Source organism: Mobula birostris, chromosome 12 (genome assembly GCF_030028105.1).
Source record: "Mobula birostris isolate sMobBir1 chromosome 12, sMobBir1.hap1, whole genome shotgun sequence".
NCBI classification, from domain to species: domain Eukaryota; kingdom Metazoa; phylum Chordata; class Chondrichthyes; order Myliobatiformes; family Myliobatidae; genus Mobula; species Mobula birostris.
Genome location: NC_092381.1, coordinates 55,742,893 through 55,755,439, shown reverse-complemented (window position 1 = coordinate 55,755,439; position 12,547 = coordinate 55,742,893). Strand labels below are relative to the sequence as shown.

The 12,547-nt window shown below is 40.1% G+C and overlaps 1 protein-coding gene across 1 annotated transcript in view; it reads right to left on the bottom strand.

Moving 5' to 3' along the window:
* Positions 1–9,581, bottom strand: part of podn (podocan) — a 50,962-nt gene extending 41,381 nt beyond the window's left edge. Inside the window, exons 1-3 of the mRNA XM_072274681.1 lie at positions 9,464–9,581; positions 7,608–7,868; positions 4,325–4,418 (exon numbers count right to left, since the gene is read on the bottom strand). Coding sequence (XP_072130782.1) covers positions 4,325–4,418; positions 7,608–7,859 — 346 coding nt within the window. The 5' untranslated portion in view covers positions 7,860–7,868; positions 9,464–9,581. The remainder of the gene's footprint in view (positions 1–4,324; positions 4,419–7,607; positions 7,869–9,463) is intronic.
* Between the last annotated feature and the right edge of the window lie 2,966 nt (positions 9,582–12,547).

Here is a 12,547-nt window from a genome sequence, read left to right as displayed (position 1 = left end):
TACAACGAGATCTAGGTGTCCTTGTTCATCAGTCACTGAAAGTAAGCATGCAGGTACAGCAGGCAGTGAAGAAAGCTAATGGCATGTTGGCCTTCATAACAAGGGGAGTTGAGTATAGGAGCAAAGAGGTCCTTCTGCAGTTGTACAGGGCCCTGGTGTGACCACGCCTGGCGTATTGTGTACAGTTTTGGTCTCTAAATTTGAGTAAGGACATTCTTGCTATTGAGGGAGTGCAGCAGAGGTTCACGAGGTTAATTCCCGCAATGGCAGAACGGTCATATGTTGAAAGATTGGAGCAACTGGGCTTGTATACACTGGAATTTAGAAGGATGAGAGGGGATCTGATTGAAACATATAAGATTATTAAGGGATTGGACACGCTAGAGGCAGGAAACATGTTCCCGATGTTGGGGGAGTCCAGAGCCGGAGGCCACAGTTTAAGAATAAGCGGTAGGCCATTTAGAATGGAGTTGAGGAAAAACCTTTTTACCCAGAGAGTTGTAGATCTGTGGAATGCTCTGCCTCAGAAGGCAGTGGAGGCCGATTCTCTGGATGCTTTCAAGAAAGTGTTAGATAGAGCTCTTAATGATAGCGGAGTCAAGGGATATGGGGAGAAGGCAGGAACAGGGTACTGATTGTGTATGATCAGCCATGATCACAGTGAATGGCGGTGCTGGCTCGAAGTGCCGAATGGTCTACTCCTGCACCTATTGTCTACTGTCTATCTAGTGGAATGCCGCAGGAATCGGTACTGGGTCTGTTGTTTGTCACCTGTATCAATGATCTGGATGATAATGTAGTTAACTGGATCAGAAAATTTGCAGATGACACCAAGGTGAGGGTGTAGTGTACAGCAAAAGCTATCAGAGCTTGGAGCGATATGGACCAGCTGGAAAAATGGTCTGAAAAATAGCAAAAGGAATTTAGTGCAGACAGTGCAAGGTGTTGCTCTTCGGTAGGACCAACTAGGGTAGGTCTTACATTGTGGATGGTAGGGCTCTGAGGAGTGCTGTAGAATAGAGGGATCTGGGAATTTAGTCTCATAATTCATTGAAAGTGGCATCACACATAGGTAGGGTCACAAAGGAAGCTTTTGGCACATTGGGCTTCATAAATCAAAGTATTGAGTACAGGATGTTACGTTGAAGTTGTATAAGACATTGGTGAAGCCTTATTTGGAGTATTGCGTGCAGCTTTGATCACCTATCTACAGAGAAGATGTAAATAAGCCTGAAAGAGTACAGAGAAAATTTACAAGGATGTTGCCAGGACTGGAGGGCCTGAGTTACAAGGAAAAATTGAGTAAGTTAGAACTTTATTCCTTGGAATGTAGAAGATTGAAAGGAGATTTGATAGAGTTATACAAAACTATTAGGTGTATAGATAAGTTAAATACAAGGAAGCTTTTTCCACTGTGGTTGGGTGGGACTACAACTAGAGGTCATGAAAGGTGAAAAGTTTGAAGGAAACGTGAGGGGAAACTTCTTCATTCAGAGGGCCGTGAGAGTGTAGAATGAGTTGCCAGCACAAGTGGTGCATCCGAGCTTGATTTCAAAGATTAAGAGAAGTTTGGATAGGTACATGGATGGTAGGGTATGGAGAGCAATGGACCTGGTGGTGCAGGTCGATGGGAGTACCCAGTTTAAGTGGGTCGGCAAAAGTGAATGGGTAGTTAGATGAGTGGGAAGCTTTTAAAATCCAACAAAAGGCAACTAAAAAGGCCATAAGAAGGGAAAAGATGAAATATGAGGACAGGCTAGCCAATAATACCAAAGTAGAATACCAGAAGTTTTTCAGTTATACAAAGAGTAAAAGGAAAGTGAGAGCTGACATTGGACCACTGGAAAATGATGCTGCTGAGGTCGTAATGGGGCACAAAGGAATGGCAGAAAACTTAATGAGTGCTTTGCATCATTCTTCACTGTGGAAGACACTAACAGTGTGCCAGAGGTCCGCTAGTGTCAGGAATGAGGAGTGAGTGCCATTGCTACTACAGAGGAAGAAGTGCTACGCAAACTCAAAGGTCATAACTTGGGCCAGATGGACTACAACCCAGAGTCCTGAGAGAGGTTGCTGAAGAGAGAGTGTATGCATTGGTTATGATCTTTCAAGAATCACTTGATTCTGACATGGTCCTGGAGGACTGGAAGATTGCAAATGTGACCTCACTCCTTAAGAAGGGAGGAAGGCAAAAGGAAGGAAATGATAGGCTAGTTAGCCTAACCTCAGTGGTTGGGAAAATGTTGGAGATTATTAAGGATGCGGTTTCAAGGTAGATGGAGACTAATGATAAAATAAGTGAAAGTCAGCATGGTTTCTGTGAAGGGAAATCTTGCCTAACCAATTTGTTAGAGTTCTTCAAGGAAGCAGTGGGGACAAAGGGGAGGCAGTGGATATCATTTACTTGGATTTTCAGAAGGTGTTTGATAAGGTGCCATACACGAGGCTGCTTAACAAGATAAAAACCTTTGGCGTTCCAGGAAAAATACTGGCATGGTTAGCGGAATGGCTGACAGGCAGAAGGCAGTGAGTGGGAATAAACAGGGCCTTTCTGGTTGGTTGCCGGTGACTAGAGGTGTTCCTCAGGTATTGGAATTGCAACTTTTCACATTATTTGTCAATGATTTAGATAGTGAAATTGATGGCTTTGTGGCAAAGTTTGTGGATGATACGAAGATAGGTGGAGGGGTAGATAGTGTTGAGGAAGCAATGTGACTGCAGCAGGACTTAGATAAATTGGATGAATAAGCAAAACGGTGGCAGATGGAATAGAGTTGGGAAATGTATGATAATGCATTTGGTAAAAGGAACAATAGTGTGGATTTAAAAACGCAAACACGAGGAAATCTGCAGATGCTGGAATTTCAAACAACACACATAAAAGTTGCTGGTGAACGCAGCAGGCCAGGCAGCATCTATAGGAAGAGGTACAGTCGACGTTTCAGGCCGAGACCCTTCGTCAGGACTAATTGAAAGAAGAGCTAGTAAGAGATTTGAAAGTTGGAGGGGGAGGGGGAGATCCGAAATGATAGGAGAAGGCAGGAGGGGGAGGGATGGAGCCAAGAGCTGGACAGTTGATTGGCAAAAGGGATATGAGAGGATCATGGGACAGGAGGCCTAGGGAGAAAGAAAAAGGGGAAGGGGGGAAAAAACCAGAGGATGGGCAAGGGATATAGTGAGGAGGACAGAGGGAGAAAAAGGGGAGAGAGAAAAAGAATGTGTGTATATAAATAAATAATGGATGGGGTACGAGTGGGAGGTGGGGCATTAGCGGAAGTTTGAGAAGTCAATGTTCATGCCATCAGGTTGGATTTGAGTTAATAGCGTGGATTATTATCTAAATGAGGGAAGGTTCAAACATCAGGGGTGCAGAGGGACATAGGAGTCCTCACGCAAGACTCCCAGAACATTAATTTACAGGTTGAATCTGTGGTAAAGAAGACAAATGCAATGTTTGCATTTATTTCAAGGAGAATAGAATATAAAAGCAAGGAGATAGTGCTGCGGCTTTATAAGACACTAGTCAGGCCACACTTGGAGTGACGTCAACAGTTTTGGGCCCTATATCTCAGAAAAGATGTGTGTCATTGGAGAGAGTTCAGAGGAAGTTCATGAGGATGATTCTGGGAATTAAGGAGTTAACATATAAGGAGCATTTGGCAGCTTTGGGTCTGTACTCACTGGAATTTAGAAGAATGTGATGGGCGGGGATCTCATTGACACCTACCGAATGTTGAAAGGACTAAATAGGATGGATGTGGAGAGGATGTTTCCTGTGGTGGGGGTATCCAGAACTAGAAGGCACAGCCTCAGAATTCAGGGGCAAACTTTTAGAACAGAGGTAAGGAGGAATTCTCTTAGCCAGAGAGTAGTAAATCTGTGGAATGCTCTGCCACAGACTATGGTGGAGGCCAAGTCTATAGGTATATTGTTGATTGTTTCCTGATCAGTCAAGGCATCAAAGGATATGTCGAGAAGACAGGTGTATGGGGTTGAGTTGGATCTAGGATCAGACTTGATGGGCTGAATCGCCTAATTCTGCTCCTATGTCTAATGGTTTTATGGCATGGATTAGATGTGCCAAAGGGCCTTTTTCTGTGTTGTACTTTTCTATGATTTTATGACCAAAGTTCTCTAGAAAGCCAAGCAGATTGCAACCCGACTAACAATCCTTTAAGTTCAGATCTAAAGCTAAGATATACACCATTATGTAAATGGGTTTTAGTTAACTTTGAGGGCTGATTCGCAAATAAATCCATGCTCATACTGGGCCTGAGCCCTCCCTTTAGTTTTAGGAGTTAGCAGAAAGAAAAGCTTCCATTACCTTTAGATGTAAGCCGATTATTCTGTAAATTAAAAGTCTCCAGACTCTGCAGCCTTGATAACTCCTCCAGTGGGATCACTTCCAAAGCATTGTTCTGTATAAAACAAAATGACATGAATTTTGAGTTCTGCCAAAAGCTCAAAAAGCTCCCTTTAGCTCAAAGGGGTGGCCGGAAGTGAATTGGAAGTGGGATGTCTCATCATAGTAGTGTGCTACAGTGGGAAGCTGATCTATGATTAAAGTAAAACAAAGCGATGCAATGATAATGCTTTAACAATGTGTGCATTTAACTTCAGTGTTTATTATATTTGTGGAGCGCTTTCAAAATGTAATTTTGGCAAGGTATACACTCACTGGTACCTTCACTCCACCCTATCCCATGAGAATATCTTGCATTTCAAAACCTCTGTAGGTTTCAAATCAACAGACGACTTTTGGCTGATACAGCATGTAGTGGACTTCTGCACGTGTGGGAATGTTCTGATAAATGAAATGACTGAAGTACAGTAGCTCCTGCTACTTTCATATTCTGTCAACAATTAACTCCTATATTTTACTCTCAGGCCACTCGAAATATCCCAAACTTTTTCAAAGTAGTTTTTCTCATCTTGTAAGAGATTTTGATTGAGGTCACAATATGATTTGTGTTTAGTATTTCTACCTCATGGAGCATCCCATGAGTCATGCCTGTTTTAATGACAATTTCAATCACTGTTTTGAACTCAGTTTGTGGAACTGTGCTTTAAAAAAAAGCTTAGAAGTTCTCTTTATATACAAGAACATCTATAACTAGTTAACTGGAACTGTAATGGTATTTTCATTTTAAATTATTTGGTCAACAAATGTAAGGCTTTGATAAGTTCAAAGGGGCATCATGGCAGTTTATCAGTCAGTGTAATGCTTTACAGTGCCTGTGACCCGGGTTCAAATGCTGTCGCTGTCTCTGAGGAGTTCATATGTTCCCCCTGGTGACCACATGGGTTTCCTCCAGGTGTTCTGGTTTCCTCCCATAGTCCAAAGACATATTAGCTAGTAGGTTAATTTGGTCATTGTAAAATTGTTCTGTGATTAGGCTAGGGATAAATAGGGGGATTGTTGGATGCTGTGGCTCATTGGGCCAGAAGATCCTGTTCCACACTGTATCTCTAAATAAAGTAACAAAAACTTCTTACTCAAAGGAGTTGCTTATTGACTTTAGGATGAGGAAACCAGGACCATGAACCAGTCCTCATCAGAGGTAGAGGTAGAGAGGATCAAATTCCTTAGTGACATCATTTTAGAGGACCAGTTCTGGGCCCAGCACACGTGCAATTATGAGAAAAGCACAGCAGTGTCTCTATTTCCTCAGGAGTTTGCAAAGATTTAGCATGACATCTAAAACTTCAACAAACTTCCGTAGATGTGTGGTGCAGCGTATATTGACTGGCTGCATCACAGACTGGTATGGAAACACCATTGTTCTTGAACTGAAAATCTCACAAAAAATAGTGGATACGGCCCAGTCCATCGCAGGTAAAGCACTCCCCACCACTGAGCACATCTACATAGAGTGCTGTCACAGGAAAGCAGGGACCCCTACAACCCAGGTCATGCTCTCTTCTCACTGCTGTCATCAGGAAAGAGGTCCAGGACTCTCAGGACTCACACCACCAGGTCAGGAACAATTATTACCCCTCAGTCATCAGGCTCTCGAACCAAAGAGGATAACTTCACTTGCCCTATCATTGAAGTGTTCCCACAACCTATGGATTCATTTTCAAGGGCTCTTCATCTCATGTTCTCGGTATTTATTGCTAATTTATTTATTATTATTATTATTATTTCAAAGTTTGAGGTTAATAACTCATCTCCTTCTACCTTAGGTCACAAACTTACCAATCACCCCTGATGAGTTATTAACTCCAAACTTTCTACATAATCACTCAAAGAGTTGAACGCATGTGCATGTAATGAGAGCCGTATAACTCATCTCCTTCTACCTTAGGCCATGAACTTATCAATCAGCCTTGCTCTTGGCACTTTCTGGAGGCCCAAGATCCGTATGCTCCACGACCGCTGGACTAAGTGTGTAAATGTGGGAGGGGACTATGTTGAAAAATAAATATAGAGAAAGGTCTCTATAATGAGTTTAAGTATGCAGGGACTAGGTGGGAAGATAAGGCTTTCCTTTCAAGGGCGTCAGAGGAGTCCTTCTCCTTCAAAGAATGCAGTTCTTTTCTGCCAACATTGATGCTGCCCTTACCTGCACCTCTATTTCCAGGACATCTGCACTCAGCCACTGCCTTAACATCAATAGTGTTTCTCTTGTCCTCGCCTACCATGAGCTGCATCCAAAACATCATTCTCCACAACTCCTGCCATCTTCACAGGATCCTATCACCAAATACATCTTTACCTCCCTCCATTCTCCACTTTTCCCAGGGATCACTCCTTCTGTAATTCGTCCCTCCCCACTAATCTCCCTCATGGCACATATCCCTGCAAGTGACAGAAATGCCCATTCCAATATGTCAGTCCATGGCCTACTCTTTTACCACGATGAGGCCCCTTTCAGGGTGAAGGAGCAACACCTCATAATCCATCCAGATAGCCTTCAAATTGATAGCATGAACATCCGTTTCTGCTTCCAGTAATTTTTCCCATCCCCCATCCCTCTTATTCTACTCCTCACTCTAGTCTCTTACCTCTTCTCTGCACCTGCCTATAACATCTCCCTGATGCCCCTCCTTTCCTTTCTCCTATGGTCTGCACTTCTCTCCTATCAGATTCCTTCTTCCTCAGCCCTTTACCTTTCCCATCCACCTGGCTTCGCCTTCCAGCTTGTCTTCCTTCCTCTCTCTCCACCTTTTCATTCTGGCATTTTCCCCCTTCCTTTCCAGTCCTGAAGAAGGGCCTTGGCTCAAAACTTTGACTGTTTGTTCATTTCTATAGATGCTGCTTGACCTGCTGAGCTCCTCCAGCATGTTGTGTAAGTTGCTCAGGAGAAAAATCATTTTATGCTTGACTAGACAAACTGTACTGTCCTTTAGTCTGTTAATGCTAATCGCTAAAATAGCTGCCCATGCCAAATACCAAAGAAGGTTCAGCTTGCATCAGCCTGAAATAATAATAGGATATCAGGTGGAAATATAACTCTGGAGAGGGTACAGAACAATCGCCATGTACAGCTGTTCATCAGAAGCTACTATTCACCACTCATCAAGGGGCAGACATTCTTCAAAGTTCTTTTTTGCAGAGGCACAGCACAAAGCAAGACAATCCTCATATTTATACTATTGGTTACCTGCAAAGACAGATGTAATATCGTTTGCGATAAGTTCTTGGGAAATTCCTTTAGGTCCACCCCAGCACAGTTCACAGTTCCATCCAGGTTACAACTGCAGTCAGTAGGGCAGTAGTCTACTTGCACTTCGAGCTCAGTTGTCACTCCTGTTTGATTCTTTACTAATTCACGGATGTAATTTTCTTCACTTATTGCACTGCAGCTGAAACTCAGAAGCCATAGCAACACAGGGTGCCAACTGCTCCAATACATTTTTACCTCCTGAAACAATGCAACTCTTTTTAAGATTTAGCACATACAAGATGGGGTAGAATGTCACAGCCTATTTAATACAAAATTTTAATTCCATCATTTTAACTATAATTGGTGGACAAAATTAATTATTAAATATGCTAAAACTTGAAGTTAGCCTGGTACAACTGATAATAATATATACATTGCAAATTCCTCACATTTATAATCCAAAAAACTCAATTTTTCACTGTGACGTGCACACTGAGAAATAAAAGGCATTAAATATTAATATTTGGTATTATTTCATTTGGAATAGTTAAATGACTGCACTAAATATTTAGATATATATTGTTATTAACGTACATGTTTTCTTTACGTTCAACTAATAATTATTATGCTGGTGAACAATACAGTCAGCCTATCGTAATCGTCTCTTAACTAAGAACAGGGTGTAAAGATTTACAATGAGAATGTGATTTTCCTTTCTCCAAAGTGCCCTGGGCTTGGACAAGATTTTATTCTAGGAAGATCTTTTCCAGATGTGAATCAACAATGGAGAGAAACTATGCATCAACTTCCAAACATAACTTCTGTTCTCTTTCAGAAACATGCAAAATAAATATTTAGGACCATTCTGGAGTTATCATATAGGAGCACACAACTCTGCAAAACTTTTCTTGGGTAAGTCTCTGGCAAGCCTAGCCAAAGCACACTACTGAACAGACTTCTATGTCTAATCATTCATTTTCTGTTGGCTAAAAGCCCTAATAAGAGAGGACCATGTCTAACTCGGTAATAACAATCCTCTCAGAGCGAAAGCAGGAAAATGCCACGTATTAAAATTAACAGAAACTACTAAACAACATTTCAATAATATTTTAGAAGTGTTTTACCTTGACTGGTGCTGTTAATTAAAACCAGGAATTTCAGTACCATTTACTGAACACTAAACAATCACTAACAAAACCAGCAGAATTGCATTCAATTAAAGTGGTCGCAGTTTCATTTAGATCGACTTGGATAATTAAAGTTTTAGTGTTTATACTGCTTCTCAACATAAATTGCTTTATTATAGTTGGAATTTATTGATGTTCCTCTTCAGAAAGAGGGTTCTGATGACCTCCATCTTGATCTCTTCTTAGAAGTTACAGCCATCTAAGTACCTCATAAATATGTAAAATAAAATCTCTATCTCTACACAAGCAGATGCAGTTATGGTTTACTGTATTAATTTATACTTCCAAGTTACAGTTATTCTCCTTATATTTCAGAATATTTCATTTTTAACTTATTACTTTAGCAAACACATTGCTAATACAGTACATGATTGCTTACTGTATTGCCATATCTTCAATAGTCATAAGCAGCATATTTATAATTTACTTTCAATTTCTAAAGAACACATTTGCTGGAGGTGACTGCATGATCTACCCAGCAAGCTAAAAAATTACAATACTAGTCAATTACTAAAAAAAACCGAAGAATCATATATATATATATAAAAAAGATTTGAACTTTTTCTTTCCTCTTGTCATACCAGATACACACCTGAGTCTGTTTACAATAAATGCACACAGATCGAATTCAACTGCACAGAGGCAAACAATCCTCCTAAGTCTGACCTGATGTTATTGCTTTTCCCTTTCCTCCTACTGGGAGCTGCTCTTGCTTGTAGTTTCATTAATGAGGCGCAGTCCAATTTTTTAAAATGTCTGTTTAGGTTGAACTGTCAATCACATAAGATTCTTGCATCCTTCACTGATAAGATTACTACCTCGGCAAAATTCTCTGAAGGACTAAGCCTTCACAACAGGGTCTGAATTAAACACTTGTGGTATGACTATGATTTGTAGGAATGCGTTGCTGTGCTCTTTTGGGACTCCGTAACACATGAGATGCATGGTTGAGACCACACAAAGTAATCTACCATATTTCCTCAATTAGAATCAAATACTTCTTTGAAATGCTGAGATATTCTGCCAGACTCTAAGAAAGTATTTTATTTGTAATAGTCATTTTGTAATTAATACAGTAATGAAGTTTTTATAGGGATTACATTGAGCAACAATGCACTTTACTTTTGTCAATGAAATTAGTTTTTATCTAAAGATTACAGTAATATTCATACTTTTTTAAAAAATATTGTGCTCCTCAAACTGAGGGACAGGACACTTTTCAGTGTGGGTACATATCATTAGCTATAAGCTTTCCCTGTTTATGGAGACCACAGGTATCTGCTGAATCCAACTCTATTTACCAGGCAACCTCTGTGTGAGCATTCCTTGAATTATTGCTGATTATTGAACAGTTTCAGCATTTGTGTTTTCAGTGCATATGCAATAACATTGGGAATTGCAGAATTTTGACAGAGAGGCAATGGTGACATGTTTCCATGCTGAATTGATGAGGGACCAAGAGGGAAAGGGTGATGATATTGCGGTGTTCAGCTCCTTACTCGCAAGGTTTACTTGTCTCTGCACTGAAGTGAAGCTGTGGCTTGCAACTAATGGGCTCCTGGACCCCCTGTGACCAGCTTTGTGCCTGTGAACTCACTTTTGTGAACTTTAGTTCTGGATGTTATTTGCTTACTTTTTATTGTTCACATAATTTTTCTTTCTTTTGCACATTGGGTGTTTGGCAGTCTTCTTTTTCAAAGGGTTCTATTGGGTTTCTTTGTTTTGTGGCTGCCTATAAGGAGACAAATCTCAAAGTTGTATCTAGTATACATACTTCATGAACTTTGATGCAATTGTTCTTGTCCTTCCTAGTGATCAAGGTCACAGGTCTGGAAGATGCTGTTGGAGGAGGTTTAAGGAACTGGTACAATACATCTCACAAAAACATATTCTCTGTCCACAATGCACCAGTGATGATGTTATCACCAACTTATTTGCCATCCAACCCAATTGCACCACTATGTCCTGAATAATGCTCAAGTTACTGAGTGTTGTGGCAGTGACCAAATGCTGTGGTGTTGAAACCCCAACTCTCCTTGCATAATGCTCCTTAATACTGTCCTGCACTTTTGAGGAAAGAGGAGAGAGGACCTATTTACAACAGTCAATGGTCAAAGGTGAGAGATACAGATTTCAAGATAGAAGATGCAAGGACAAACTTTGTTTTATACACAGAATTAACGTTTGTTACAAGAATGGCACAAACAGAAATGAGTGCCTGCAAAGGAAACTGGAAAGAGTGTTTTGCAGAGCTATGGGACTAATTCAAAGGATTCAAATTACATTTATTATCAAAGTATGCATATAGTAAACAACCCTGAGATTTGTCCCCTCCACAGACAGCAACAAAACAAAGAAAATCAAGAAAGAAAATGATGGAAAACTGTTTAAAGAATTGCTCAAATGGCAATAAAATCATCAAGCCCCTTGCAAAAAACAAATCACTCAAATGGCAACAGGAACATCAATCCCCTCTCCAACCAAAAACAAATTGCGCAAACGGCAACAAGGAAGAATGAGCAAATACACAGAATATAAAACAGAAAATTGAAGAGTCCATATTCGGATCAGCTCAGTGTTCATTGTCTGCAGGCTGCCCCAACTCAATGTCACCCAAAAATAGCTACAGGAAGAGGAGTGACCATAAACCAGAAAACACATCATAATGTGAACTAGTCCAATCCAGGACTAATGCAATTGTTCCAATAGAAACTGACTAAACATGGTGCAGGGAAGAAAGATGCTATTCAGATAACAAATTTATCATTTCGAATCAATCCATCTTGTTGTTTATAGTAAAAAGATTACATTACTTTTACTTGCTATTAAGAGATTCTGTAAAGATATTCACTCTAAGTACATTTGCTTATCCCTTTTATCATCTTAGTGCCTGTATCTAATTGAAATCTCCCTGAATTCATGGTTGGCCCATCCAAGACTGAATTCTAATAATGTCATAAAAATTTGTATAGATTTAGTGCTATACATTAATTTTAAAAAAATATATTCCCTTACTTTAAAAACTCTGAGTCTCATATGCTTTGTAATACTGAATGTCTTTACTTTGCAAAACTATGTTTAGTGAAATTAATATTCAGAAATTGCAAACCATGAAATCAAAACGGTACTTTTGCAACTTAACTGTTTCCTTGGCCTAATATTGCACTCCAGACTTTTAAAGACAATTTCCAAAGCATATAATGCTGAACATCATCGGAACATCTAACAGCACAGGGATTGAGGGCAATAAGCAGAAAATTGTTGTGGCAACGGGAAATGTGTCATGTATATCTGGTGTAAGGCTGAGGGGGTCACTTGTGAAGTATCTCTGCCCCTTGTTTCAACAACACCCCTCTTCTTAACCAGATGTCAAGGCAGAATGAAAGGCAGGGTGTGAAAGCATTTGATCTTCAGTGCTAACCACACTGAACAAATTTGAAATATGCTGCTGCCATCACTCCAGCTAACTGGTGTGAGACAATGGACTCCCCCATCCACATGGCAGTCAAATCCTGCAGAATATTATACAGGTCTGACTGAGTTGTCAATCAGCCTTGTCTGACCAGGCTACCCACAAAGTAAATTGTTCAAAAATTTCTAAAATACAAATTACATTTATAACCCTTTTTTAAAATAATAATCGTATTACCTTCACAAATTGTAATGTTTTAACCCAGAAGTATTATTACAATCAGTCTACTTTTAGAACTGTAAAATAAATTCTGTAACACATCCAACTATGGAACGTAA